The 27,722-nt window shown below is 41.3% G+C and overlaps 2 protein-coding genes across 5 annotated transcripts in view; both read left to right on the forward strand.

The window, feature by feature from the left end:
- Positions 1 to 15,813, forward strand: part of dachc (dachshund c) — a 24,120-nt gene extending 8,307 nt beyond the window's left edge. The window contains exons 2-11 of one of the 4 annotated variants that reach the window (XM_071480252.1): positions 56 to 165; positions 3,375 to 3,485; positions 6,865 to 7,043; positions 8,751 to 8,892; positions 8,985 to 9,119; positions 11,729 to 11,925; positions 12,496 to 12,646; positions 13,466 to 13,594; positions 13,790 to 13,894; positions 15,195 to 15,813. In XM_071480252.1, the coding sequence (XP_071336353.1) occupies positions 56 to 165; positions 3,375 to 3,485; positions 6,865 to 7,043; positions 8,751 to 8,892; positions 8,985 to 9,119; positions 11,729 to 11,925; positions 12,496 to 12,646; positions 13,466 to 13,594; positions 13,790 to 13,894; positions 15,195 to 15,232 (1,297 nt within the window). In that variant the 3' untranslated portion in view covers positions 15,233 to 15,813. The remainder of the gene's footprint in view (positions 1 to 55; positions 166 to 3,374; positions 3,486 to 6,864; positions 7,044 to 8,750; positions 8,893 to 8,984; positions 9,120 to 11,728; positions 11,926 to 12,495; positions 12,647 to 13,465; positions 13,595 to 13,789; positions 13,895 to 15,194) is intronic. The other 3 variants (XM_071480253.1, XM_071480255.1, XM_071480254.1) reach the window with 3 other exon arrangements.
- Positions 15,814 to 19,712: 3,899 nt separating this feature from the next.
- Positions 19,713 to 27,449, forward strand: ubac2 (UBA domain containing 2). The gene is made up of 10 exons (XM_071480256.1): positions 19,713 to 19,927; positions 20,648 to 20,772; positions 21,144 to 21,263; positions 21,703 to 21,809; positions 22,442 to 22,565; positions 22,679 to 22,726; positions 23,829 to 23,937; positions 24,897 to 25,039; positions 25,229 to 25,375; positions 25,641 to 27,449. Exons 1-10 carry the CDS (start codon positions 19,897 to 19,899, stop codon positions 25,746 to 25,748), a joined length of 1,062 nt encoding a protein of 353 aa, XP_071336357.1. The 5' UTR covers positions 19,713 to 19,896; the 3' UTR covers positions 25,749 to 27,449.
- Positions 27,450 to 27,722: the final 273 nt, after the last annotated feature.

A 27,722-nucleotide genomic window follows, 5' to 3' on the forward strand; every position in this document is an offset into this window, starting at 1 on the left:
GGAGTGAAGTATTAAACTGCCTAATGACTAACGTTACTTTGTTTTCTGCCTGCAGTTCGAGGCCTGGACGACCGCCCAAGAGGCTGCAAAGTGTGACCGAGGGCGGGACTCACCACATGCTGTCCCACAGTGGTCTGATGCACGCTGGGATCATGCCTCCTGCAGGTGACCACCCAGGCCTCACCACGCACATACAGTACATGTGTACCCATCTGCATATGCGCACTTTAGGAACAATATCAAACAGAAAATGCATCATTTTTTTCCTTCAGTTTAGACACATTCTTGTTTTCTGCTTCTCGTATTTTCTATTTTCTCCACTATTATTATTTTTTTTGCTCCACAAGAATCACAGAGCCACCAAAAAAGTGCTGATCGGGATCTCTTAGTCTACAGTCCATTTAGTAACTTGTGCCCTCACTCTGCATATTAATAAAAAACTGTCAGGGAGGAGACCCGTGCAGCAGGAATACAGCCTGAATCTGAATCACACAGAGGTTTATCTGCTGAACTGAAGTTACAGCAGCCTGATGAAAAACAGTTTGTCTCTGCTACATGTCTATGGATCAAAGAGTCAAACAATGAGTCTGTGACACATCAGAGCCTGTGGTTCAGCTGCACAACAATTTGGGAACGTAAAATTATAATGAGGAATTGGAAAGTAGATATATGAATATAAATGCTCCATGTTTGGAAAAAAATTGCAGTATTTCAATGCAGAGTGTAAAAATTTGGAAATGTTAAAATTGATTTACTTGATTTCATAAATAAAATAAAAAAGATAAAATTATTTAAAAAACTGGTTTGTGATATAGATGTAATTTAATTACTATAATTGATATCTGTGCTATTTGACAAACTACAAAGTTTGATAATGTTGTAAAAGACATTACACGACATGTCATTTCTTTCTTTCATTTTTATGCTGTTAATACTGCTGCACTAGAACTACTACTGCTGCTAACACTACTCATTGTAATTCTAAAATGACTTTCATTTCTGTAGAATGTGCTACTTTTAAATAATTCGGTACAAGTGAAATATGACAGAATCATGTTTCATAGTTGATCTTGAAAGCTGAAAAAGAACAAACAAAAATCTCATGAAAGTTTAAGCAATGGCCAAATCTGTTCACCCCACTTGCCACTGTATTCTGTATCAAAGATTCCTTAAAAGTAAAAAGCCTCTCTCACTCTCTAAATCTCCCCTTTTCCCACATTTTTCATAATAAAAGTGTCTGTAATTCTTCAGAACTGAATAGAAGTTACAGCAGAAATCTGCCTTTTGACTCCATGAGCTGAATCAGTGATACTTTGTTGCTTCAGTCCTCTGAGGGGCTTCAGTTTTCTGCTGTTGGACAGGGGCACAGAAATTCATCCCATCCGTTTTGAGGAAAGACCAGGTTGCTTATGCAGAAGACACAATAGATTCAGGATGGATTGGTTTTTTTTTTTTTTTTTTTTTTTTGCTCACCACTTTTCCTGCAGACCAACATAATGACACATTTTACTCATCGTCAATAGTCTGAAGAGGTGGGGTTCTGGGAGGCGACCTGTGTGTTGATTAATAAAATTAGCATACAACCTGCTGACACATGAGAAACAACTCATAACTTGCAAGCTTGGTATTTTTTTCTTGAGTTGTCAGAACACAAAGTCCTCTGTTAAGGTGAGCGAGACCTGTGAAACCACTTTTAAACCTGACGTACGATTTCCAGTTCTTCCTGTGCAGATGATAATGTAGCCCATTAATTGTCTCTTCAAGTATGAAATGAAGTCTTAGTGTTATGAATAATTAACAAAAATGTCCATGAAGGGAAATCTGTTATTTGTAATGTCAGAATCTGTGGGTCTGTTTGTTTTATGTTTTACATTCTGGCTTTGGGAAAACAGTCAGCCTGCTAAAGGCCACAGTGCTGCTTGTTCTTGTCACAAACACTTGCGTGTTTGAGTCCCTATTGTGGTGTGTTTGTGTGTGTGTGTGTGTGTGTGTATGAGTGTGTGTGTGTGTGTGTGCGCGTGTGTGCTTGTGTTTGTGAGTGTAGCACAGAGAAAAGGAGAAAAGTAATTGTTGGCACCTCACCGCTCTCAAAGTTGCCCTTGGCTTTGTGCTCTTCACTGCAACCTGATCTTTTCATTCCCCGCCTCAAAAGGAGCCATTTTCTATTAGCCTCCACTTCCTCTCACTGTTCAAAGGTGTTTGAGTGTGTGTGTGTGTGTGTGTGTTTGTGTGTGTGTGTTGTCTATGTGTGAGCGTTCAAGAGCATCTTTCTCAGTGGGAAAAGAGTCTTTTTCCACCAAAGGAGAGGGCACGGCGGCAATGTCAGCGCCACTGATTAGAACTGGCCACATGAGAGGGGAGAGAGAGGCAGAGAGAGGGAGGACATTTGAGCGTAAAAGGCAGGAAAAATCTTTGATGTGATCCTCCTTAGTCTCTTTTTCTCGCCCTCGTGCACTCACACATACACACAGGCAACACGGTGGCTTATGTCCCGCTGTGATGCTGACATTTGAAAAGGTAAAGTAAGGAGAGGGGATGGGAAGAGAGCAGGGAAGAGGGCAGGGAAGAGAAGGAGAGAAGATGAGAAGAAAAGGAACAATTTGTTGTGGTTGTCGACGTCCAGGACAGACAGACTATTCACCTCAGACGCCCATTGTGTAAGGAACAAAAAAAACACTCAGCAGTTCAGTTTGTTGCAAATGTTTAGACGTATCCAAGATCAGGAAATTAAGACTTATGGTTTGTTTGCATTTCCTCAGTGCTGTTTGCACAGTTGCGTGTTTTGTCCAACTTTAATAATTCGCTGTGTTTGTCTGTATTAGTGCAAGAGATATTTAATTTTCGGTGGCATAAGATAGAGTTTTAAAGGTCGCGCTGTGGGTCAAACTACCTTCTGGGGTTCAAGACACAAATTATAATGCGGCTCTACCCTGCTGCTATGTTTTATCACTCTCCATTTCATATTATCCGAAAGTGCACAACCCCTATTAAAAATAGACCCACTTTTTTTCTAATGCCTCTAATTTGTACTGATAAAGAAGAACTTTCTGGGTAAAAGGTGGAGCTGCCGTCGCCGCTGAGTGTCGTCCTGTGTGCTGTGCTGTGGGATGTGATGTCCCTGTGTGGGAGAGATGAATGTCTTGGCTTGTTCCTATCACCGCTGATTCCCTGGCAGACTAAACGGCCAGTGCAGCGGTGCAGTCAGAATGAATGGCTGGCCTCTGTCTTCCCATGACAACCTCCTGCCTACCCACTGCTCTAATCCTCCACCGGGGCCATTGATCTGGCTCTTATTGATTCTTTCTCTTTCTTTCTTTCCTTCTTTCCATTTTTCTTTTCCTCTCTATGTCTGTATCTCTCTCTCTCTCTCTCAGATCTGTCTGCCCTGGCCAAGAAGATCAAGCTGGAGGCGATGGCAGGTTACCACAGCAACCAGCAACATGGCGGGCCAAACGGAGAGAACGGTGACCATAACCCCGGACTGGGTGAGTCTGGATCTGTTTGTCCATCCGCACACACACACACACACACACACACACACACACACATACACACACACACATGCACACATTTCATGTTTAATTACGGTTGTATAACATGTTGCACAGTTGTTGTCTGTACATCTGTGATGCCAAGTCAATACAACTTGAGCAGCTGTGTTTATTTGCGGCTGCTGAACCAAGCTGATTAAAACCAGGATATGACATCACTTCTGCTGCATGTACGTTTCCTCTGAGAGACAATGATTGAAAAACACACTACAGCACCCATGAGTCAGTTCTTCATTGAAAATTTGAAATAAACATCTCAGTCACGTAATCTAAACCATAATATTTTTTTTTCTTTTTTTTTTTCTCTATCACCAATTTCTGTATTTCTGTTTTCCCAGTATTTCCCGGCTGTGATAAATGCCTGTAAGCTTGGATTTGTTTGCATGTTTGCGGGATTCAGTGAGATTCAGGAAACGTATCCTGAAAAACACAGTTGGTCATCTGTTCTGTAGCCTCAAAATGTTGCCGGCAAATCATTAGTACATGTGAGTCATCACATCAAGAGAGCTTAAACCCAAACCAGCTCTGTTACTCATGCTCAACATGACATTGGTCTGTCAGATCAAGTAATATTAGATCAGGATTTACAGGAAAAAAGAGTTGAGTAAGCAGTGTGTTCCCATTCATAGTTAACTGTTCATTTTGAAGCTGGGAAACACTGATTCACCTCTTTTTAGAACTGAAACATTTCGGCTACTTATTACCTGTTAAAGGATCATTTTTAGTTATATGTCATTAAAATTGTTCCCGTTACTGCACCCGCAGCCTTGGCTTTGTAGTGAAGGGGAGCAGCCAGTGAAAATGAAGCACCAGTGGATGAGAGCAAGCGCACCGGGATGATAGAGAGATGAATAAGATGAGAGGCTGAAACCAAATCAATAGTCTTCTCTCTAATTCACTATCCTGAATGCAAACGACAAACGCTGGACAATCGATGGCAGAACGGACACACGCACGCACACGCACGCTTGCTCTCATGCAAACACCAGCACGCGCACACACACACACACACACATGCCCAAACACATCGGACGCACCGCCCCCTCTGTTATCGACAGGTTAAAGCGACATCATTGTGTTTAGACAGATGACAGGGCTTATGGAGGTCTGTGTGGAATACGCTATCAACCTGGGACACATACACTTAACATGTGGAGCATACTGCCAGGCTTTAGGACAGAAATGAAAATGAAGAAAGTGTCCTTGTGTTTTTCAGAAATGACAAAAGTAAAATTACCACGTTTTAAGACTTTTTAATTTTTTTTTTTTTTTTGCTGTTTGTTTTTTTGTTTTGTGTGTGTGTGTGTGCGTGTGTGTATTTGTAGTAAATTTTTCTCTGTACCCATGTCTGTAAACACTCCCAGTCTTAGGCATTGTTTACCATTGTATACACTCAGTTACGACGGCCAGCATCTGTGCGCAGTTTGGTGGCATGGTTACCACCAGCCATTATAAACCTGTAAAGCTTAATCACTGTTAATGATAGAGTCAAGTGGAAACACACACACACACACACACACACACACACACTAACACACAGAAACACACACACACAGTGCAGGCATACATACACACATAAGCACGATGTGTTTTTTCCATACCGCCACCCACGGCCTTATGGGAAGGATAGACCCCTACCAGATCTTAAACCACTACAAAGGCAGTCTCAGATTACACACACGCACACACTCACAAATGCTGAGTGTGACACCTTATGGGCTGGGGAAGAGCGGGGAGCAGCCATTTCTGCATTTAACAAGATCTTCTGGGAAATTTACAGTAACTGTTTGTTTACAGTAATGGTTTGTTTGGATAAACATGAGAGAGGCACTTTGACTTTTGATGTTTTTTAATGAAACATAAGAGAGAGTGATGGGAGGGCAGAGAAAGTAGAAAAAAAAAAAACCAGAGTTAAGAAGAAGGGGAGTGAAAATGAAAAATTAGAGGGGTGGGGGTGCTGGTCTGTAACCAAGGCTTAATATTTGGAGTTGGCTGCTAGTTGATTGTCGGAGCATCTGGTTATTTAGCTCCATTCAGACAGATCTTTTGTTTGGATTGGTTTCTGCTCTGGGCAAGTGAGAGACTAATCTGCCAAATGCACAAAGCACTGCACATATGTCCAGCGAGGCCGACTCATAAAGTCAACGCCTCACTCTTTATTTCTTAGTTTGCCTTTTCTTTTCTTTCCTTTTCTTTCCCTTTTTCTTTCTTTTTCCTCTTTCTTTCCTTTCCCTCCTTTATTTGTTCTATTTCATCTCTCCTCTTTGGATAGCCTTTTTTTGTTTCCATGCACTCGTTCTATTATTTGTGACAATTGTGCGGAATAGAGTCCAAGATTTTTTCCTTTGTGTTTATAATTACCCAGCGTGCATTGCTGGCCCAGCACCAGGACTGCCATCAGCTTCTTTTGTTCCACTTCCTCCCTGTGTTTCTTTTGTTTTTGTTTTTCCTATTATTAAATGATAAATATTTATGTCATTTTCTCCCCCCCTATGAATAGAGGGACTGCAACAACCCACTAGGGTGCTGTTGAGAGGAAGGATTTTCTTTAAAGATAGTGAATGCTTGTCTTAAAGAAGAGTGCGATTGGCCAAGATAATAAGAGTTTGGTTTGAACTGCTGAAAATGCGTTGGATTCTCGTCAAGAACACCAGGAACTGAGAGACAAGTTAGCCAGGTTTTCTTAACTCCAGAGAGGCTGAATTTGTGTGTTTGCAGGTGACACTCATGGAAAGCACCGAAAGCTTCCCGACAACACCTTAACGCAGTCACTGTCTTTACATCTTTGGGTTGTGTAATGAGCAGGACGAGTGTTTCTCAGTCCTGTCTTCCTCTTCTTCAGTCCCTTTTCATGTACTCTCCTCGTGCGCTCATCTCTTTCCACGCTCTACATCTCTAACCCCTTGACACGCATATACGCAGATATTTTCAAGTCGTGATGTAGAAGCGGAGCAGTCGTCCAGGTAATATTGACATCAGAGAGGAATGATATCGGTGTGCAGTTTCAGCCCTGTCATCAGAGAACCAGAGGCGCTGTGGGCTTTCAGTTCAGTACACACCATAGGCCTGAGAAGAGGAATGCCTTTAAGTTGCCATGGATAAAAGCAACTGAAGCAAAAATGAAAGTAGAGAGAGACAAAACCTGTTTCGTGTTGGGTGCATGTATAGAGCAGCTCTGATGGCCTTTAAACAGAGCTGTTGGTCTGACCTTTACCATATCAGAAATAACTGGCTCTTACTGTACTCTACTGTGCTCTCTCTCTCCTTCAGTTACTTACCAATTTTATTCTATTTTATTCTACCCCCCCCCCAGTTCTGGATCAGTTGCCCTTCATGATGATGTCACATCCTCTCATCCCTGCAAGCCTGGCGCCAGCCTCCGTTTCCATGGCGATGGGCCAGATGAACCGATTGAGCACACTGGCCAGCATGGCTAACGTGGCGCAACTTCACGCCAACCCCCCTGCAAGGGCTCCCACCTCCGTCATTAAGGTGAACTCCATGCTCCATCAGCCCTGTGGATCTGACCACCAGCCAGTAATTGGACCTTTAAATTGAATGAGAGTTTTAGTTACATAGGGGTGTTGTTTCAAATTGAGATATTTGAAAAAACAAATCTCCAACTTGCTTTTAACGTCCAAAGGCATAATCGTCCCTTAAAGTTCAAGATAAATTAATCTTTTGATCATTTACATACATAATTTAGAACCACATCTATTTCTATTACTACTATCTGTGGTTAGGACCAAAGCAAACTGCCCGGTAATTGTCTACTGGTGGATGTCCATGTTCTGGATCACTACCAAAATGTAATCAGTTGTTCCTTGGTTTAAGGCCAATCCCATATCTATTTATAATTTTTTTTAGATATCCTGCCTACAGACAACTGCGACCTTCTTAGCCTTGATCACTTTGTTTAAAAACATTATCAGTGGGTTCATTTTTAATACTAATTAAAGGAGGTTTGGAAGGATTATGTATTTCTAAAAAAATGCATGTTGTGGTCGTCACACCTCACAAAGTGCTATATCACATCATGTCCTCATCAGTAGCAGGAAGCAATGTGTCCGGTCATAATTTTAACGATGCAGACCATTGTTTTTCAAACACTGGGCTGGGTCCAAAGGTGGTTTACCAGGCTTATTGAAATGAAAGCACCACATTTTTCTTTAGCACCAAAGAATACACATTACACTTCCAGGCCTCCATGTCCTGAAGAACATAATTTAACATTTGTTTTACCATGTAAAAATTATTATGCCATAAAAATATACAGTTTTCTGTGGAAATCACGGTGTCACACTTGGCACAGAAACAAACAGCTAAAGCAAAAGGGCTACATCAAGTAAAGCTAGCTGGCAAGATAGCCACAGGTTAGCCTTAGCTAAAACTACCTAAATGTTCTTTTCTTACTCTTTTCTCTATCTAAGTGAAATATATCCATTTTGCACTAGTAACTTATCCATCATAAATTATTATCTTATCTATTAATTAACTAACCTAAGCTAACTAGCATAGCTTAGGAGAGTAGCAGTAACCGCTTTGTGTCTTTAAAATGGAGTTTAAATTACATATTTCAATGTATTAAATTGTAGGTTAGTTTTGATAAATAACAAAAAGTGTAACAGTAGATAAAAAGAAAGACACAGTAAAACAGGAACATCCAGCCTCTGTTCCACTAGCTTCTGTAACTCATTTCAGAATTTCTTTCATCAGACTTTGTAAAAAAAATTAAGCATGCTCCTGAGGTTCACTTTCCCTAACCTAAGACAAATCACCGTCCACTACAGCAGCTGCTGTGATAAAATGACATCTCTGTGGTTTTCTAGGTGTAATCTATATTGTCTATAAACGTCTATAGCATTAGCTCATCTCTGCTCTGCTGTTAAAACAGACATAGACGCCTCTTCTGTGGAGTTAGGATGTTTAACCCGCAAACTTCTAGGCCTTATGGGGAATGGTGTTCATTAAAGATTGCTATTTTACCTCTTTTATGTAATTATTTTTCAAAAAAACAGTCATGCCTATGTAGACCTATGAATCCATTTACATCACATGCTGTTGAGAGAGGCTCTGTTCCAAGGATGGATTCTTAGGTGTTGGCAGAGTTACAAATGTCAGTGAGGTTTTCTTACTCCTGAACAGAACCTGGAAGTCATGGTTTCACTGTGGCTCTCTGTCGTTTTTGTTGTTTGCAAGGAACGAATGCGTGACAGCCCCTCGCCTTCTCCCTCATTGGAGGAAGGTCAGATGTCATCCAATCACAGCAGCAGTGTGTCAAGTTCACCGTCTCACACAGACCGCACTGCAGAAACCACACGTACGTACTACCCTTTGCAAGGTAGCGTTCTCACAAAAATGAAGGATAATTTAACTATTTAACTATAGAAATAGGATTTATGTTCTTTTTGACTTATAATATGTTCTCTCCAGACCCGCTCCATGACGGCCTGCCGTCAAGTCACAGTGTGTTGGGACATTCCCCTGGTGTGGTGCAGGGGTCCAGAGAGGCAGATATGACTCCAGTGGAATACAGCAAAGAGAGCAGGAGGAGCCACACTGACAGAGGTAAGAGACACTATTATGTTTGCATAACTTGGGTCAGCATTGATTCTTGTTTGCTCTTCAAAAAATACATTTAAATGTAAAGTTCATCAGATTTAGATATCGCTGGTCTTGTTTTAAAAGTGTATGTAAATTGTGTTAAATTACACAAATGTATTGAATGACAGTGACAACTTGACTTCAAAGGTCAAGTTTTTGCTGTTTTCTGAGAATTTCTTGGTGCAGTCATTAATCATTTAATGATTATTAATGAGTAATGATTATTTCTCAGACAAATCAATCGCCTTTGTACAAAGTCTGTCAATACAGTCCACCAAGGATTCAGTTAGCATCCAAATGATCTATCTGCAGCATGTTGTCATTTACACTTTGGATTTAAACACTTCGCATGTGGCAACAGTGTGATAGTTTATTTAATGCTGTTTATTTACAAGAAAAAGGGTTTCTAACAGTTCGGCAAGAGAGAAATATCTCAGTAACAGGTCGATAAGGATTCACTGTCTCACCCCTTCTCCCTTCCTCCTCTCCTCCGCCTCTCCTCTTCGCTGTCGGTGGCCCCCCTGGCTTCCCGCAGAGAGCAAAGACAAATAATTCTGCAAAACAGGGCTCCATTAGACCAGGAAGCAGTGTTACATTAGCGACCCATTTGCCGGGCCGCGGCCTAACGAGCCAGGCGGCCTCCCGTGCTCTCAGCTGGACCTCATCTGCATAACGACTGCCTCCCTGTCGTTAGGGCCTGCGTTGCCACGGCGCTGCAACGTCAGTTGTTTGGTTCTCTCTGTCAGGGAGGTTTGCATTAGCTTAATGAGGACTGCTCAAGGACAAACAGTCAGCAGAAATCTACAGCGAGAGGGAGAGAGCGGGACAGAAACTGAGAGTTTGTATGTGTGTGCACGCGCCTGTGTAAATGTATTCTAATACTGAATCACATTATTCAGTAATCGAATCTAAAAATCACAAAGGCCTCCCAGGTAAGGTTTGAGATGCTGTCAGGTATCTGTGAACATATTGACAAAACAGTGATGGCACCAACAACGTGAATGCCATGCATCACACATCACATTTATGCAATTGATTTTCAATTGATTTTTCTGCATGCAAATGAAACACATGTACATTTGCTGGATTGCAGGCTTTTGTGTTTGACCTACAGCATCACAGGAGAGGTTTATCAGGGATTGAACAGAGTTTCAAAGAGCACTTCAGCGCTGTCATTCTGTCAATCCATTGTATGATAATCTGAGTGTGTGTGTGTGTGTGTGTGTCTATGCGAGTCAGTTTTGGCTGTGTGTGCTGTTTCAGTGGTCTTTGAACAACGTATCCATGCAGCAAAGATCAGAGGCCATCTCTGACACCTCACTCCCATTAACCAAACATCAGCAGAATTTTATTCTCTCTCTGTCTCTCTCTTTCTCTCCCTCCCTCCCTCCCGCTCTCTTCCGCTGACTGGCAGTCTTCACGTGGTGAAGTTCATTAGCCCAGGGGACGGGTGGGAGAGGAATAAGAGAGGGGAAAAAGAGAGATGAAGTTGGGAGAAAAGAGAAAAACAGACAGTGACCTTGGTTAGGGAGATGGGTAAATGATCAAACGCGCTGGCAGCTGTGTGTATGTGTGTGTGTATTTATGCCAAACGTGTGTGTGAGTGTGAGGTAAAGTAGGCGTAAAACAGTAACTCAATAAAGGATCAGTCACATCCAAGGAGCCTGGGGAGCCCACGCTGCTGACTGCGCACTTCAGCGGCTACGAATGTGTGTGTGTGTGTGTGTGTGTATGTGTGTGTATGTGTGTGTCTGTATGTGAGCCACAGGAGTGTAGTTGGATGCCCTCCGCTGAGCTCGCCAGCACCTGCTAATTACCTTTCTCTACAGAGCAATGCTTTTAGCAAGAAAGAGGGAGAAAGAGGAGGGGGGGTGGGGGTATTGCTTCTCATCTGTGAAACACCTTGAATGTGACAGTTGCCAAGACGTGTGGTCGAGGCGGAGTAGGGGAGGTGGGTGGATTTGGAGCAGAAGATGCTGTGGTCAGCTAAGTGGAGAAAACACTGTCATTTGTCACAGACGGAGAAAAGTGCCAGATATCACATCGCACGTTCACACTCGTCTCTGCTCCAATAACCGCCGGACTCCCAGGACGTCTTCGTCCTCAGTGGCTCAGATGACAGTAAATGTATAAAGTGAGCAACTGCCTGATGCGAGGGGGGGGGGGCGAAATGCAGAAAATGGCTAATCTTCATCTCCCTCAGTGTCACGAATCGGGAACACGCAGTTCTCAGGTTTACAAACAGATGGTCATCCATAATGCAGCTTCTTAGCTGTTTTATGGGAGATGTCAAGCTGTGATGCATTATCAATAGGCAGAGTGCCATCTAATAAAGGGTAACCACATTTTCAAAACCCCAAACCAGGACTTCTGTGTATATGTACACACACTTGCACAAACAGTAATTAGCGTAAACACCTATTTACTGCTGGGCTTGATATGTTTACAAGAAATGAAGTACATGTATCTGTAAGCTATAGATTACAGAAATTTGCATTCAGCTTTGATTAAATATTGTTTATTATATCATCAGCTTTACTGACTAGACATCAAAATGTCTCTCTGCCCTCCAGATACCAGCTCCTTGGCCACTCAGACAACCAGGGAGAGCTGTGATAGACAAGTCTACCAGAAACCCCCATCAGGCAGGGAGGGCTGTGAGAGGGTATCTTATCCTGCGGGACAGAAGATCCCAGCAGGTCTCCACCACACTCCCTTCATCTTCCCCGAAGGCTTGTCCTCCATAGAGACCCTGCTCACGAACATCCAGGTGAGGCTCTGCCGGGGCTTTATTATTATTATTATACCCTGAGATGAATAGGAAGGGAGGTGAGCCACTCTTTGGGATTTCCTGAAATGGTAAGTAGCAGACGAGGCAGACATTTAAAATATGCGGTAATTGGGATGGGCGTGTGCTGACCTGCTTCTCAGATTTTACATGTCTTTGTTATGACAGAGTCACCATGAAAGTGCTCACTGGTTTGGTTTTCACAGGACAATAAAAGCGTGGTTTTAATCTCATCTGACCCTGATGTGATGGCAGTTGCATTTTTAGCATTGAGGTAAAAGATCAGCATTGATTTCATGAGAAAAAAAATTCACATTTATTTATTTATTTCTTTATTTTCTTTACCTGAGTAAACCCAGGATTTGCCAGAGAAAGAACCAAATTCATTGTGATCGTGAGGTGGTTTACAAACTCGTTTTTTTCATGAATTACTTAGGATTAGGTGATTTGGTGAAGTAAGGATTCTCTCTGGTGTATTGTTAAAGGCACAGGCGTGTCTCCTGGTTTTCGTTCAGTGTGTAACCTGTTGATGTGTGCCTGTATGTCTTCAAGCAGGGTCTGCTGAGGGTTGCCATAGAAAACGCCCGGGCGCAGGAGAAGCAGGACCAGCTGGAGAGGACGGAGCTGAAGATGGAGCTGGTCCGCGAGAGGGAGCTCAGAGAGACTTTGGAGCGACAGCTGAGCATCGAACAGAAAAACAGAGGTAGACCACATCAAGCATCACATTTAGTATCTGCAGATATTCAAAACTATCAGGGTTGACTTCCCTCTCATGAATTAATAAACACTTGCATTGTGTTGATTTTTACTTTCAAAACACTGAAAATTCTGCTGTGCAGCAAAATCAGGTTGTTCTAATCCACTTCTAAGCTGACAGGACGTCCAATAACTTGAAAATCACATCAGGAAGTGAGGACACCTACTGTATATTACCCACTTTAAGCATCTGCAGAGGTGAATTAGACTGAGGTTGGCAGTATACTACAAACTAAATCGAGTTTGGCATGTTCGCAAAAGCTGTCATACACAGCGCACTGAGAGCAAATAACAGTCAAGGACAGTTTCCTTGAGAAGGTCACACCAGATGGAGACATTTTGGTGGAAGGTGACATTAGATATTTGACCCAAAACAGTCGCCAGTCGCACAATATTGTTGACCTGTTGCAGACGACAGTGTATTGAGGTGAAGTAAAATATGCTTTTGATCACTCAGGCCAGCGGTGATGCCACAGTTTTGTCTAAACTTTTGTCTAAAAACTAATCAAACATCCTCTGTGAACACAATTTGATTTCATGCAGATTATTCGTTGTCAGCATATTGGCCTCATTTACTGACTATTAGGCTAATATCTTATTCAAATCTCTTGATATAAAGATTAAGGAAGGTCAGAAATCAAGGAGATCACAAAAAAACATAATAAATGAAGTCATACTTCCTTTTTAAATCCTTTGTCATTTGTCCTTCTTCTTCTTCTTCTTCTTCTTCTTCTTCTTCTTCTTCTTCTTCTTCTTCTCCATTTAGTTCTCATCCAGAAGCGCCTGAAGAAGGAAAAGAGAAGTAAGAGGAGACTACAGGAGGCTTTGGAGGAGGAGGTCAAACTCCGTGACCAGGCAGAGCACAGTCTTCTGCACACTGCCAGCACACACACAGGTACAGGCAGCGGAGATTTCGGAAACATATCATGTATTATATTTCTGTTTCGACTCATAATTGGGCTAAAAGTTTTTGTAGCCAGCGTAATCCTCATTTTCATATTAAATGTCACCAAGTCGTCAGTGCAACATAGCCTTGACTGTTCATTAGCCTCTAATTAAGTGTCCTTATTAATTAATGACCAAACTACAGGCCATCAATCATCAGCAGCCCCTCCTCACACGGAATCTGTGACCCAGGACGTGGATGGGAGCAACCACGATGACAACAGGCTGGACACCAAGGCAACAGTACAAGGTACAGGTGTCGAGAGAACAAATATAGCTTCATATTCTTTTCATATTCTGACCAGTGAGAATCATGTAGTCGAGGACAGAAAGGACTGAAGTAGAAAAGCTGCTGTCAGTGCTAAAACCGAACGGCAACGTCAAGAAAATTAAGACAAACAACCTTATTATAGAGTTATGAAAATTCCTATCATTTTTTATATGTGCACCATGCTGTTACCTAAGGACAGTAAATGAAGTTTTTTTGAGCTGTACTGTTGATACCGGCTGATTGAGTCTGTGATCTATTGAGTTTGAGTCTAGTTCTTAAAAAAAAAAAAGCAAAGGCACGTGTATCAGTATAAGTAAAGGTGCTGCACCAAGTTTGTGGGAGTTACTTACTCATTAGTAGTCGTAACCTGACATGTCATGCTTACTAAAACAAGTCATTTCAGTTTGAGAACTGTGAAATAAACAGTGATATACCTGCTGTTGGGGATTTATTTAGCTCCTATCAACTGAGCTGGGACGACAGATTTCATTATTTCACCTACTCACTGCTTTTGATGCTTAACTGACCAGTCTACTGGAAGGGTTTTCAAAGGTTTCACAGGGAGACCGCTCCTGAGAAATTGAACAAAATTAAATGAAGCATGAAGCAGTTCGCTGGGGCTACCGTTTTAATGGAGACAGGCGTTTAATATATTTATTTTGCCAACATTATTGTCTTTGCAGGGATAGATTAATGAGAAAATCCCACATGTAACATCTTAAACAGACAGAAAAAGAAATGGCCGTGATCTCTAGCCCGGCCTCATCAAAAGAGTGCATGGTTCCACCCCACCTCTGCTCCACGCCGTGCCAGGACCGCCGTACCAGACAGCGTGCTTGTTCAAAGGCAATTTTTAATTGAATGTCAGTGAAGCAAGAAGAAAACTGGCCACTAATTAACGGCTGTCTTAATTGTCCTCGTGACGAGTTTGTTTGGACATCATTTGCATAATTAACACCCAGTAATAAATCATTTAAAGGGGAATTGTCTGTCAGACAGCAGGGCAGGATGTGGTTTCTTTGTGCCAGGAAGTTTTATCACCAAAAACAGGGATCAGGGGCCAAAAAACATTTTCAATGGAGACTAGCAAATTTTTTTTATTAATGATCTGGTTGTATAGGGCTTTCTTCAGTATTTATATAAATGCATTTTTCTTCTTACTGTTACAGTCACTGGAGAATCAAACTGTCTAATTTTACGACTGATTAAACATAAATAGTTTAAATGTTTGGATTTTTCTCTGTGCTTTATTAAATCTGGATTTCTTTGTGGATTTCAGAGGGCAGAGTGTTCCTGCAGACCACTGGGATGTACTGAAGACGGATGGATGGATGGATGGATGGATGAATGGATGGAAGGATGAATGGATGGATGGATCAATGGAGTGACGAAGATTCCTCATTTATGAGAAATACAATCGACAGGCATGCTCAGTCACGCGGTGGCATCTGAGATAAACACCTCCACCTCCTCACGAGGACTCCCCCTACATTTCAAGGGTGACCTTTGAACTTTCCCATTGTCCTCTTGTTTTAATTTATTCCATTTATCACCGAATCTTGGCCGTAGTGGGAACAGTACTTTATCCTGATGATGTGTTTGACTGTGTTTCTTTCAATCAAGGTTTTTAGATCCTAGATGAAGACGACCATAGTTGTTTTTTGTCAGTGCTGTTTATCTGGACACAAAAGCTGAATATTACTTGTAACAGAGTTGTGTACATATATATAGTCATCATTTTTGTTATTATTATTATCAAAAAAAAAACCATAATGGCATGTTGTACAGTCAGTAAATGACTTGTATTGTGTATGTTATGCAGTAGTGCAGTTTGACAATACAAACAATACAAATCCTTTTTATTAAACTGTGTTAGTGCTTCTCTCTTTTTTCCACAAGTTTCTGAATGCATCATTTGTTTAATTGTTTTTTTTTATGTGAATAGTTTCATTGATTTCTCTGAAATACATTGCACCCTTCTGAAATGTGGATTTATATCATTTATATTATAGTTTATTGGTTCTTGGTTGTGACAAACAAAATGGCTCTGCGTTCTGTGATACAGTAAACCCTTGAGATTTGTTTTGTGTGTGTGTGGAGGAGGGGGAGGTCCATGTGCTTGCATGTCTACACATATATGAGGGAGCAGGGAGCAGTGTGACATTGATTCGTGCTCCATCTCCAAAAACATGCACGTAAGTATTGACAGACAGACAGAAAGGTGCTGAGCAGGGTCACATGTAAACTGTCCTCTAGTGAAACATGACGGCGACGTGCTGCTGCTCTGAGACTGCTCTTGTTTTTATCAGGTTTTTCCCCCTCAGGATAGAGAAGGTGAGAAACTTGTTAAAGCGAAACTTGCGTCAATAAATAGTTGAGGGCACATTTCGGTCATATTCGTACAAAGATGCGTACAAGAAACAGACAAACAATCTTGTAAAAAAAAAAAAAAAAGTTTTTTACTGCATGAACATTTGTGGCTGGTTTATAATCGTAGTAATGCAGGAGATGAAACAATATCTAATTAAACAAATGAATAATATCTTCTGGTGCATTTTGGATTGAAGCAGTGTAAATGTCTTGTCACGTGAATCAGCTTGAATTTGATGAGTTATGCCCGTATACATTTCAGAGATAAACTGTATGATCAAAACTGAAGTCAGGACTGTTGTAGACCAGTTAAAGTGAAGAGTTGGCTGTGGACAAGCCAAACCAACTCCAGGTGTTCCTCAATGCAAAGGGTAAAAGGATGAACATGTAATAAGTTGCGTGAGGGGTCAGTGATCAAAACGTTGTTGAACATATTTGAAGCAGATCATTTTCCCAAGACGAGACGGTAGATAGCAATATTAAGTTTTCCTAAGTCCTAACTAACAATATATATTTCACATTGTTCTGAATCTTTATGGGAGGCCACTTTTTGCTCATGCAACCCCGTTTAAACGTGCAGCGTGCCATTTCCTGGACACAGGCAGATAAGCTGTGATGCAGGACTAAAACAATACCGCTGTTATAAGCAATTCTTCCTCAACACAGAGTCGGTGACAAGTGAATAGCAATGATTCACATAAATGAATGTGTGAATGAGTCATCAGCTTTTCAGATGACCACCTCAGAGGCTGTCTTCACTAAAAAGGTTTGTGACTTCATTCAGCACAACTCTACTTTCACACTCCTGTGTATCCCTCCCTCTCTCTCTCTCTCTCTCTCTCTCTCTCTCTCTCTCACACACACACACACATCCCTCACAATTCACCGAGTAGCATTGTCCTGCTGAGAGATGTGTAATGGAAAAGATAAATGGAGGATAAAGCTAAGGTGACAGGACAGAGCATGTGTGTGTGTGTGTGTTTGTGTGTGTGTACGTGTATTTGCATGTGTGTGTGTTTCTATGAGTGTGTGCCCGCATGTGTGTACTGCACAACAGACCAGCAAACCATCTGCTCATCTCCTCTTAATGAACAAAGCAAACAGCAGGAGTCAAGGCTGTCTCCAAATCTGGAGTCTCTTTATTGGTAAGCACACACAAACACACACACACACACACACATATGCATACACACATCTTTGCGCTGTTTAATCTGATTATCTTTGATTGAGAACAGGGGCAAAGCAACCTTTTTAGACCTCACTCCTACATCAGTGACAGAGAAGGTCTGAAACACAATTAGCAAGCTGTTCCTGAGCTCTGCTTTGCAGTCACATCTGACCACCGGCAGCCAAATAGACCTAATGGGTGGGAACTAACCAATGGGAACTAACATGCTACTGCATCTGTGGATGATGGGGAAATGCAACACTATTAGACAGCTGTTCGCCATATCTTTTCAAATGTATTTGGAAGTAACATAAGCATTGGATCAATTGGCTGAGGAGCAATCACAGCCAAGCATGAAGGTATACACAGTTTGATGTGAATAAAACTGGCAGCCTGTAGTGTCTGACAAAGCAAGGCCTCTGCAAAGAAAGTCTGGACCTTGACAAGATATGACACCGTGTGCATAAGGCCAGAGGACCATAAGAAAAAGTCATTAATCTGGACTTTGTGCAGTCAGATCCTGCTCAAGGCCCCAAGGATAATTAACACTGTTACCACTTTGTCAGAGAGCTGACCACATGGTTTCAAGACATGAAACACTCCCCATGCTGCTTGTACGTATGCATATCCAACCCATAAACACATAGTACATACTGAGAAAAGGATCATAGATGACAAGGCTAAAGATCAGAAATGATTAAACCAGTGCTTCAGGGCCTGGGAAATGCCCTGTTTGTGGTGCGTGAGATACCGGCAGGGTGGTGTCTTGGATAAGGAGGCCGCCCTTCATCAGCCGGATCATCTGGCTACAGCAGCTGCCCTGCTGAAATGACGAAGTGAGCAAGACACAAAATCCCAGCTGCAGAGGTGCTGCAGCCGTTAAATCAGTGGTTCTCAACCTGGAGTACGGACCAGATATGGCCCTACTCTCGACGCTGTGTGGATGCACTAAGACGTGGTATACAGGAACCACAATCTGTCATGAAACATTCTTACAAGTTTGCTTAAAACAATTTGCTCTCCTCACTTCTCTCATGGTTTTATTTTTACTGTAATAATGCATTTGTTTTTTTTGTTTTTTTTCCAGGGATTGTCACTGTTCACTTTATGTATGTACTGTTTGTAGAATAGCATTTACTCAAGTACAGCTTTGAGGTGCTTGTACTTTAGTATTTCCCTTTTCTTCTACTTTGTACATCTACTCCATACAAAATATGAGCCATACAAAATATATTAGAAAATACAATCAACAAATAAATTATGTTGAATATTCTTTAATCAATAATTTTTTATTTAACCTCTATTTAACCAGGAAATGTCTCATTGAGATTAAAAGTCTCTTTTACAAAAACAGCCTGGCAAAGACAGGCAGCAGCACACTTAATGGGGTTGCAGAAGTACATATATAAATTTTCAATGACAATAACAAATCAGAAAATATCAAAAATATCCACAAAATATTTGTCACAAATCATCAGCACCAGGGGTCAAACAGGGACAACAGGAATCAGTCCAAACATCACACACCAGCTCTCTTAGATTCAAGTAATTCCAGACATTCCCTTTCTCTTTATTTAGGCCACTCTGCAGTATGAAAGTAGGCCCAATTAAAATTAGCCCAACCTTTAACAGCTGCAATATTAAAGCGATGTACACACTAGGTCATCACTTATTATAATATCATAATATACAGTTCACTGTTCTGAAATGGGCCATTTTGCAAAATGACTTTATTTTGGTGCTTAGACGTTTGATAAGAACTAATTTAAATGGATGACTTACTTTTGACAAAGTATGCTACACTGTGGTATTGTTACTTTTACTTAGGCCTAAATCAAGAACCTAAATAGGTCCTTGTCCACCACTGATTAGTAGTTGGGTAGTAGCTGTTTATCACTGCAGAATGTTTTTTCTATTTTCTAATCTCTTATTTGATTAATTTGATTTTGTACTGTGTTACTTTTATTGGGGAAACATATTAGTGGAATTAAGCTCTTAACAAAGTACATCGTGAAGGGAAAATAGAAATGTTTTTATTGTTTAGTTGCATGCCTTCAGCAGCTGATCGGGTAAATAACTTATCCATATTCAGCATACTCTGTCGGTCTGTTATATTATTATTATTATTATATTAACGACCTTTCACGGCTGGAAACGTGTTGTTCATGTAAGCTTATCAGTAAAAATGTCCAGTGATCTTTATCTCAACCTCAACACAGAGCAACAGCGCCCTCCACAGGTCACTATTCCTCTCATTTCAGCTTCCTGCGAACAAACACCTTTTGGGCTTGTCGGGCTTCCATAGGACATTCCCTTTCCCCCTGTCTCCTTCTCCTCACAGCATGGACCCTCACCCCAACTTTATTTCGGTGTTTTAGTGTTAGTTTTGCCTTTCCTTGGAAATAACCGTCTTCGTCCGGATCCCATAACTCATCTAGACGCCATGTTTACCACCACCGGTTCTCGGGGCCTCTGTAAGTACCCGCCATCCGCCGTTAAACCAGAACCAGGATGTCGCAGTCCTCTCACCGCGTCTCTCCTGTCAGTTCCAGCAGTAACTGCTAGCTCAGCTAACTGATGTTAGCATTGCGCTGTCATTCATTTACTCTAGGCTGTATCTCTGTCTTACAGCTGCGTTTAGTTAATTAATACCCAAGGCTTTGCTTTTCCATTTAGTCGGTTCACTTAGCTAAGGTGTCATCGTTAAAAATAATCGAAATTTGCGGGAAGGGCATCTTGTGAATACCTAGCTAATTCTGTGTTGAGGAGGAGGAAATGTATCTGCGTGTACAAATTAGCTACCATCAATAAAACTCCCATCTCAACAAATACGAGGAAGAAGGCAACAGTGTCACTTCTTTCCTCTGATCTTCAGTGATGGATCAAGTGTTCAGATCCTTGGCTAAGGAAGTAATGGAGTAAAAATACTCCATTACAAGTAAAAGCCTTGCATTTAAAGTAATCTATACAAGTAAAGTATTTAAAGTAATAAAAGTAAAAGTACCAAGGCAGGCCATACAATTATTAACACTGTTGCTTTGTATTATTTTTACTGATACATACACACACACGCACACACACACACACACACACACACACACACATATATATATATATATATATATATATATACACATACTCACAGTAGTACAGTAATACAAGCACATACTAACTTTCTGCCACTGGTGTCACAGATAAGGCTCCTCTGTCTAAAGGCCTCCTCCTGGTTCTCAATGGGCTGACTGTGATGCTCACCCTACTGCCACAGTACCATGAACTGTTTGTATACAACCTACAGGCTGTCACACACCAGCACCAGGTATGTCTCCAGTATCTATCCGTGTGTTAGTGAGTAAAACAACACCCAGTATCTCCAGATAGTGTGTGTGTGTGTGTGTGTGTGTGTGTGTGTGTGTTTCTGTTCCTGGGTGTCACATTCTTCTACATTGGCCTGTTTTAGACACCAATAGAAGAAAATTGTCAACACATGTGTATGACAGACATAGCCTTTTGAACCTTAGCATCAAAGTTCATTCTTTACCATTGGAATCGCAACATAATTTTAAAAGCAATCCAATGCAGCATGATCTAGATTATATACACTGTTATTCAGAAAATGCATTAGGCAGAACATCATAAAGGTGTTTATCTATAATGTGTATATATCATTCTGCTCTCCTCCTGCTGTAGGTGTGCAGGTTGTTGTGTGGCAGGCTGGTGTGTCTAGACATGAAGGACGCCTTTTGTAGCAGCCTGCTCATTTACAACTTCCGAATCTTTGAGAGGAGGTTCGGCACCAGGAAGTTTGCTGTAAGTGCCAAATCCATTGATAGATGAATACGTACATGGATACACAGAGTACACATTTATTAAACTTCCTCATATTCTTTGCTGAACTATATTGCCCTGAAATCTGGACTGGATGGATTTAAAGTGTTAAATTACCTACACTGAATGTGCTTGTGGGTTGTTTCCTCTCCAGTTACTTTCAAAACAAAAGCAACATGTAACAGGATTATAAGTATGATCCTAAATAAGAAACAATATCAGGTTCACCTCTGTAGAAACTAAGTCTTTTAGGGAAGGTGATACATAACTTCCTCCTCTGGCTCAAAGCAGTTGCAGTAACTTGCTGCATAACCGACATATGACACTGACTTTGTGTTTGTGAAAATGTAGTGAAATGTTTGAAGACTTTCTAGGTAGATATTGTTCTAACCATCATACATGGTGCTTCTCCTAATTCCAGTCCTTCCTGTTGGGCACTTGGTGTCTGTCCGCGCTGATGGACTTCCTGTTGGCCCAGGCTTTCCAGTTTCTATTTGACTATGAGGTTGAGGAACTGCCTGCAGGACTGTGAGTAGCTTGGTCATGTGCTGAGACTTAATGTATTGGAATAGCTTTTTGTCACTCTAATGGCCTCTGGGGATCCTGCAGTTAAAAGCCTTGTATTTAGTTATGTTTAAGAAGTGTTAAAGCAATTTTCAAACCATGTGTCACTTAAGTGGAAAATCTTTCTTTTTTTCCTCCACATATCACCATGTAAGCCTTGGGCAGTATCCATTTTTTCCTGTCCTAATCCCCCCTCATATTATATTTGAGTATTCGGTATTTAAATGGTGGTGGACTGTGACAGCCAAATACTGTCCTCTCCCACAAAAGGAGGAAAATAAAAAAATGGCTCAGTGAAATAATAAGTTCTTAGTCAGAGTAAGTGAGATGGTAACGTCACTAGCTCCAAACACGCCAAATCTAACACGGCCTTCCCCAGATCGCCTGACATGTTTCTGTTATTGCTGAATATTAATTAAGTTTTATATTCACGTGTGGTGAATAGCTTAGCTTCAGCGATTTGTATTAAGCAGCATGAAACAAACTCTGATGATTTGAAGTTCAAGTCTGAAATATTCATATTTTTGTTTCTCTCTGTGTCTCCTCTCCTTCCTGTCATCTTCATGCTCCTCACTTTTACATTTCTCTTCTCACAGGCTTGCTCCAGTTTTCTCTCTGTTTGTGCCTTTCTACCTGTCGATCCCCAGGATGCCAGTCACCCAGGTCCTGGGCCACATCCACATCACCAACAAGTCTCTGGTCTACATAGTGGGCTTGCAGGTAAGCCCGTGTTCTGCTGGTGATATCTTTGTCTCTTACTGTTCTACAGAGTTCTTGAGAAAACGTCCAACTAGTCTGATCTTCATTGTTTGTTTCTTTTCCTCTTCCCCCAGCTGTTGACTTCCAGCCCCTTCATGTGGCTTCTTGCACTCAGTGGATTGGTGAGTAGTCAGAGTCCTTATTAATCCGTCATTTACTGTGTAGCAATGAGTGATTTATGACTGTAGGAGGTGCAGTATATGGGGTGTTTGGTGAGGACTTTGGGACACAGCTCATGTGTGTGCCAGAGATTTAAAACATTGAGTTTCTCACTTCACCATTAAAATAAAACTCACAGACCACCTAACTCCCCTAACATCCCCAAAATCAATAGGCCCTGCTACTGGTATTGTGGTGAGCTTGTGCAGGAGAATGTCAGCTGGGACAGTTTGAATTATCAACAACCACCTGGTCTCACATAACAGCACCGTAGGAGGTGGTGCTACTTATTTAGCATCAAAATTATCACACATAAATATGAGCACTGGCGGGATGTAATCAAACACACTATGGGTCTCAGGCGTGGTGATTATATCAATGACAATAGTTAAAACATGACTGGGTTTTTTGGTCGCTCGCATACAGTTTGGGAAGCACTTCATTTAAAATGTGAAATTTTAAAAACCCCACTCACGGACCTCTCTTTGAGAAAGGCTAAAATCTGCAAAGATGTACAGTTGTGTGTTTCTGTGGGTTTGGGCTATGAGCTGACATTTCTCATTTGTCATATCAGTCAGTGTTAACATAAAAAACTTGTTGCAAGGAGTGGTCGATTAATTAGTTGATCTGCAGAAAATGTATCAGCATCTGTTTTGATAATTTACTCATCGTTTCAATCATTTATCTGGTAGTGATGTCAAACATTTTCTGATTGCAGCTTCTCCAGTGTGTGGATTTGCTGCTTTTTTGTTTCATGTCACTGTAAACGGAACATCTTTTGATGTTTTTTTTTTTTTCAACTGTTGATCAGATGATCAGACATTTGAAGATGTCTCCTTGGACTTTGAAACTGTGTTGACATTTTTTAAAGACATTTTATAGAAGAAACTGTAAATTGATAGAATAATTAACAGATTAAGCAATAATGGAAATGCATCCCTATTTAACAAAGGTTTTTTGTTATATGTGAATATTGGATCATGTTGTCCTGCAGCACACCACCTTGCAAAGTTTGATCTTTATGCACTAAAGCTGATTCCCATATTAAATACACATTTATTTCAGATCTCAGGCGGGCTGTACAACTCCAATGTTCTCCGGTTACAGAAGCTCCTCTTTGTACCCGTCTGGGTGTCTCGTATTGGACGGTATATTTTGGAGCCACTCTTCTCCAGTGAGTCCAGCCATTAGTAATCACATAACACAAATCCTGTGCAAATCCCTTTCACGGTGACCAGTGTTGCAGGGCCTGACATGGAGTTGTTGTCTCTCTCTGTCTAACTCAAGAATAATAACAATCATGTTCATTTTAGGCATTTGAACACATTAATGTACTATTGCTATATTGTCTGTTTTTTCATTCTCCTGTATTAAAAAAAACCAGGAGGAAAAGTAAAGTGAAGGATGAAATGATCAGCTTTCTTAAAGATCTGGTCTGCTTCTGATCTGTTTTCCAGATTCACTTTGTCTTATGAGATTTTTGGGACCATTTGCTATGTTCACAATTAGGCTAATTAGCTAAAGAAACTCATGTTCCCAATTTTTAAACGCCATTCGTCCTGTCTCGCAAATTGGAGGAGGGCACTTATGGGTCAACGATGCCATCATTAAATAGTAGTATGAAAGCATACAGTATTCATTAAGAAAAGTAGTTTCTGACTGACTGAAGATGTGCTTTTTCACATGACTGCACACGTTACTTTCGAAAACATTCACTTAAAAGGTTGTTTACATTAAATGCCGTGCCTTAAACAGCTCCTCCTCTCCAATTTCTAATGTCCTACACGGTCATTTAAAGCCTTTCAGCTGTGAACGAGTGTTTGTTAGTCTTAAAATAGTTTGTGCTGAACAACTTCCGCTTTTCACATTTTGCTCTAAAAACTTCAATAGAGCCAGCTGGTTTGGTATTTGCTATGCTTCTACATCCAAAAGATAAGATACCATTGTGAAGGGCAGGACGTAATATGACAAAATATTCACGCCATTCACCAGGTATTCACCATGCATGTGTTTAATCCTGTCACCATCTCTGGAGGAATCCTTTTTAAAAACAGAATTTTTCTTTGTCACCACATGCTACTTTTTGCCTTTGCCTTTGCCATTAATGTGTTATGAACATCTGTGGTCATCAAGGCTCCCAGCCAAGCAATGAGACACCTGTGGGAATGGGTGCCACTCTGGACATCCAGAGGCAGCAGAGGATGGACCTGCTCGACCAACAGCTGCTGCTGGCCCAGTACAACGAGGCCAGGAGGAACGCCAGACACCAGCCACAGGTAGATGGACACACGGACACGAAGCTATCGCTGCACCGATGCACAGCCGAACCACAATGTCATAACTTTCATTTCAAGCATCAGATGCCACTTAAGAATTGTACAGGACTTGGCTTTGTACCGTTGGAACAGTGTCTACATATGTACTTGATTCTGCCTCCATGTCTGTGTGTCTGTGTGTGTGCGCAGCCTGGGTTGTTACAGTGGACCAGGTTGTTTCCCTCCCTGAGACACAGAGGCCAGAACCGAACCCCAATGCAGCCCCACCCCCAGGCACAGACACACCCATCCACACAGCCACCACTATTGGACAACTCTCCTGTCGCAGAGGAGCAGGTGGGTGTCGACCTGTACCTGTTTAGAAATGTGCTTTGCAACAGTAGATAGTGTTAGTTCACTTTCTGTAATTTCTAGATATTATATCACAGATTTATGACCTGCATGACTCAGAATGTTTATACACAGACAGAACAAAACTTGTTTTTATAGCCCACCCACGCCTAACTTTGTGCAGGGGATCCTTCTGAAATATTCCCAGGTGATGATTGATCTGCTGTCCGTCAGTTTATGTTTTTTTTTTTGTTTTTTTTTTGTCCCACAGGTTGCACGGTTGGTGGAAATGGGCTTTTCCAGGATTGATGCCCTTGAGGCCCTCAGAGCTTCAAATAACGACATCAACATGGCCACCAACTTCCTCTTGCAACACTGAAAGAGAGAAAGAGAGCGAGCTCAGTGAGAAAAACAGAGGTGAATGAGGACAGAGAGAGAAAGCAGGAAGAGAAGCAACCAAAGCAGAGGAGCAAAAAAGCAAACACAGAGAGAAAATGTTGGAGAGAATGACAGTGAATGATGGAGATGAGGAGAGAAGACAACAGAAATTTGTACAGATAATCTGCTGTGTCACTGCTGCCTGAAGCAGTGTTAGGCTGACCCGACCTGAACGGAGCCCAATCGCTGGCTGATTAATGGAGAAGTGTGAAGCACAAAGTGGGAGACATTTGCGTCATAGTGTTCTGATGGTCGTCGTCGTGTGAAACTGGCACCGTTGCTCAAGGCAGACGAGTTAGACCTCGAACTCCAAGGGGATTCCTATGAGACATATACAGAAACCAAACAGGTCAGAGCTTTGCTCACAGTACACGGAAACGCAAGTGGGAGATTTCTGTAACACAACTGATGCTGAAGCACACAAATCAGCTGAAATCCCACACACACTCCACATGGACACCAACTTATAGCTATGTGTAATAGTTTTCTATAACCCACTGTCATATACTGCCATAATACTGGCCGTTGTGTAACCAGCATCTTAAACCCTGATAACTGGGTAGAGATGATAAATATGACATAGAAGGTGAAAAAAGAGGTTTACAGGGTTTTTTAGAGAATGGATCTGAGGGCGTTATGTCATCTGTCTGGTTTTGGACAACTTTCTATTTTTCACCAAGACAATAGGAGTGAAAAGAGGCATGCAGCATCTGCTAAAAAGTTACATTCAATTCCATGAGGTGGTTCAGAGGTCATGATTACAACATTGGATTTTATGATTAACGAATCCATGAACAATATAACATACATAACCTGGTTTTATTACACAGTTGTTATTTCTTTATGTTGGCAGTGTTTCATGGAAGTAGCAGGGCTCAACCCTTTCCTGCTTGAGATGTTTTAACAAAGCAGTCAGCATGACTGACAGCTACTGCAGGAGCCAAATTTCTTCAGAGCTGACTAGTTTGGCCGCTTTGTGACTCTACAAACACGCTGTCGGTGACCAGCGGGGCTGTTTGGCAGGATACGGGTCAGATGGGTTATCTCAGGGTCTCTGAGGCGACTTCTTCTGTTCATGACATATTGACATTTACAGACATGAGTGCACACACACAGGTGCACAGTAGCCCGTCAAGGAGGTCATGTTTCACACCCTTGACTGACTGTCTCTTTCATCATTTCATGCTCTCACATGCGTTCGCACACACTCCTCAAGGTTTTATTTATTCTGTCTTAACTGAGTTTGAGTCTTTTTCTCTGCCAGCACACGTGTCTGGATCTTGGCAAGTCTTAAAAATCCGATGATATTTATTATGCAATATCAAGACGAGAGAAATTTATGGAGACTATGCACTGCATAGTAAGTACTTTGTGTATATAAATGTGCAGACATTTTGTGCAAGATAGGTAATATTGCAGCCACTGTGTATTGATGTCAAAGAGAGATGCTAGTTTTATATTTTGTGCATAATAATATTGATAATATATGACCACTGAGATGAGTCTGTCAGTTGTGTGTATGTATTTTTGAGAGTGAAATAATAGTTTATGGGTGTGAAGGTGGAGTTGTTGCATGGACAACTTTCTGATGAACTGTAATGAATCATATTTGATCTGTGGAATAAATCAACTTGCTGACTAATTATTTGCGTTGCATAGGAGTCATTCAGTATGACGAGCCTCTACAAAAGTGACAAACAGAACTTTTGGTTTGATATGAATCCTTGATGAACAATGAAATATGAGAAGTTTTACATTGGTTTGTGGCAGCATCATTTTCCTAAATATAAACACTAATATTCTCATGCACACACCACGGCACCATTTGGCTACAGGACATTCAGCAAACTAAAGAAGACTAAATGCGAACAAAAAAGCTGCCTAATCCTCAGGGTTTTATTTTATTTTTACCAAG

Source organism: Trachinotus anak, unplaced genomic scaffold (genome assembly GCF_046630095.1).
Source record: "Trachinotus anak isolate AG129_WGS33_773 ecotype Australia unplaced genomic scaffold, CSIRO_AGI_Tana_v1 ptg000007l, whole genome shotgun sequence".
Taxonomy (NCBI): Eukaryota; Metazoa; Chordata; class Actinopteri; order Carangiformes; family Carangidae; genus Trachinotus; species Trachinotus anak.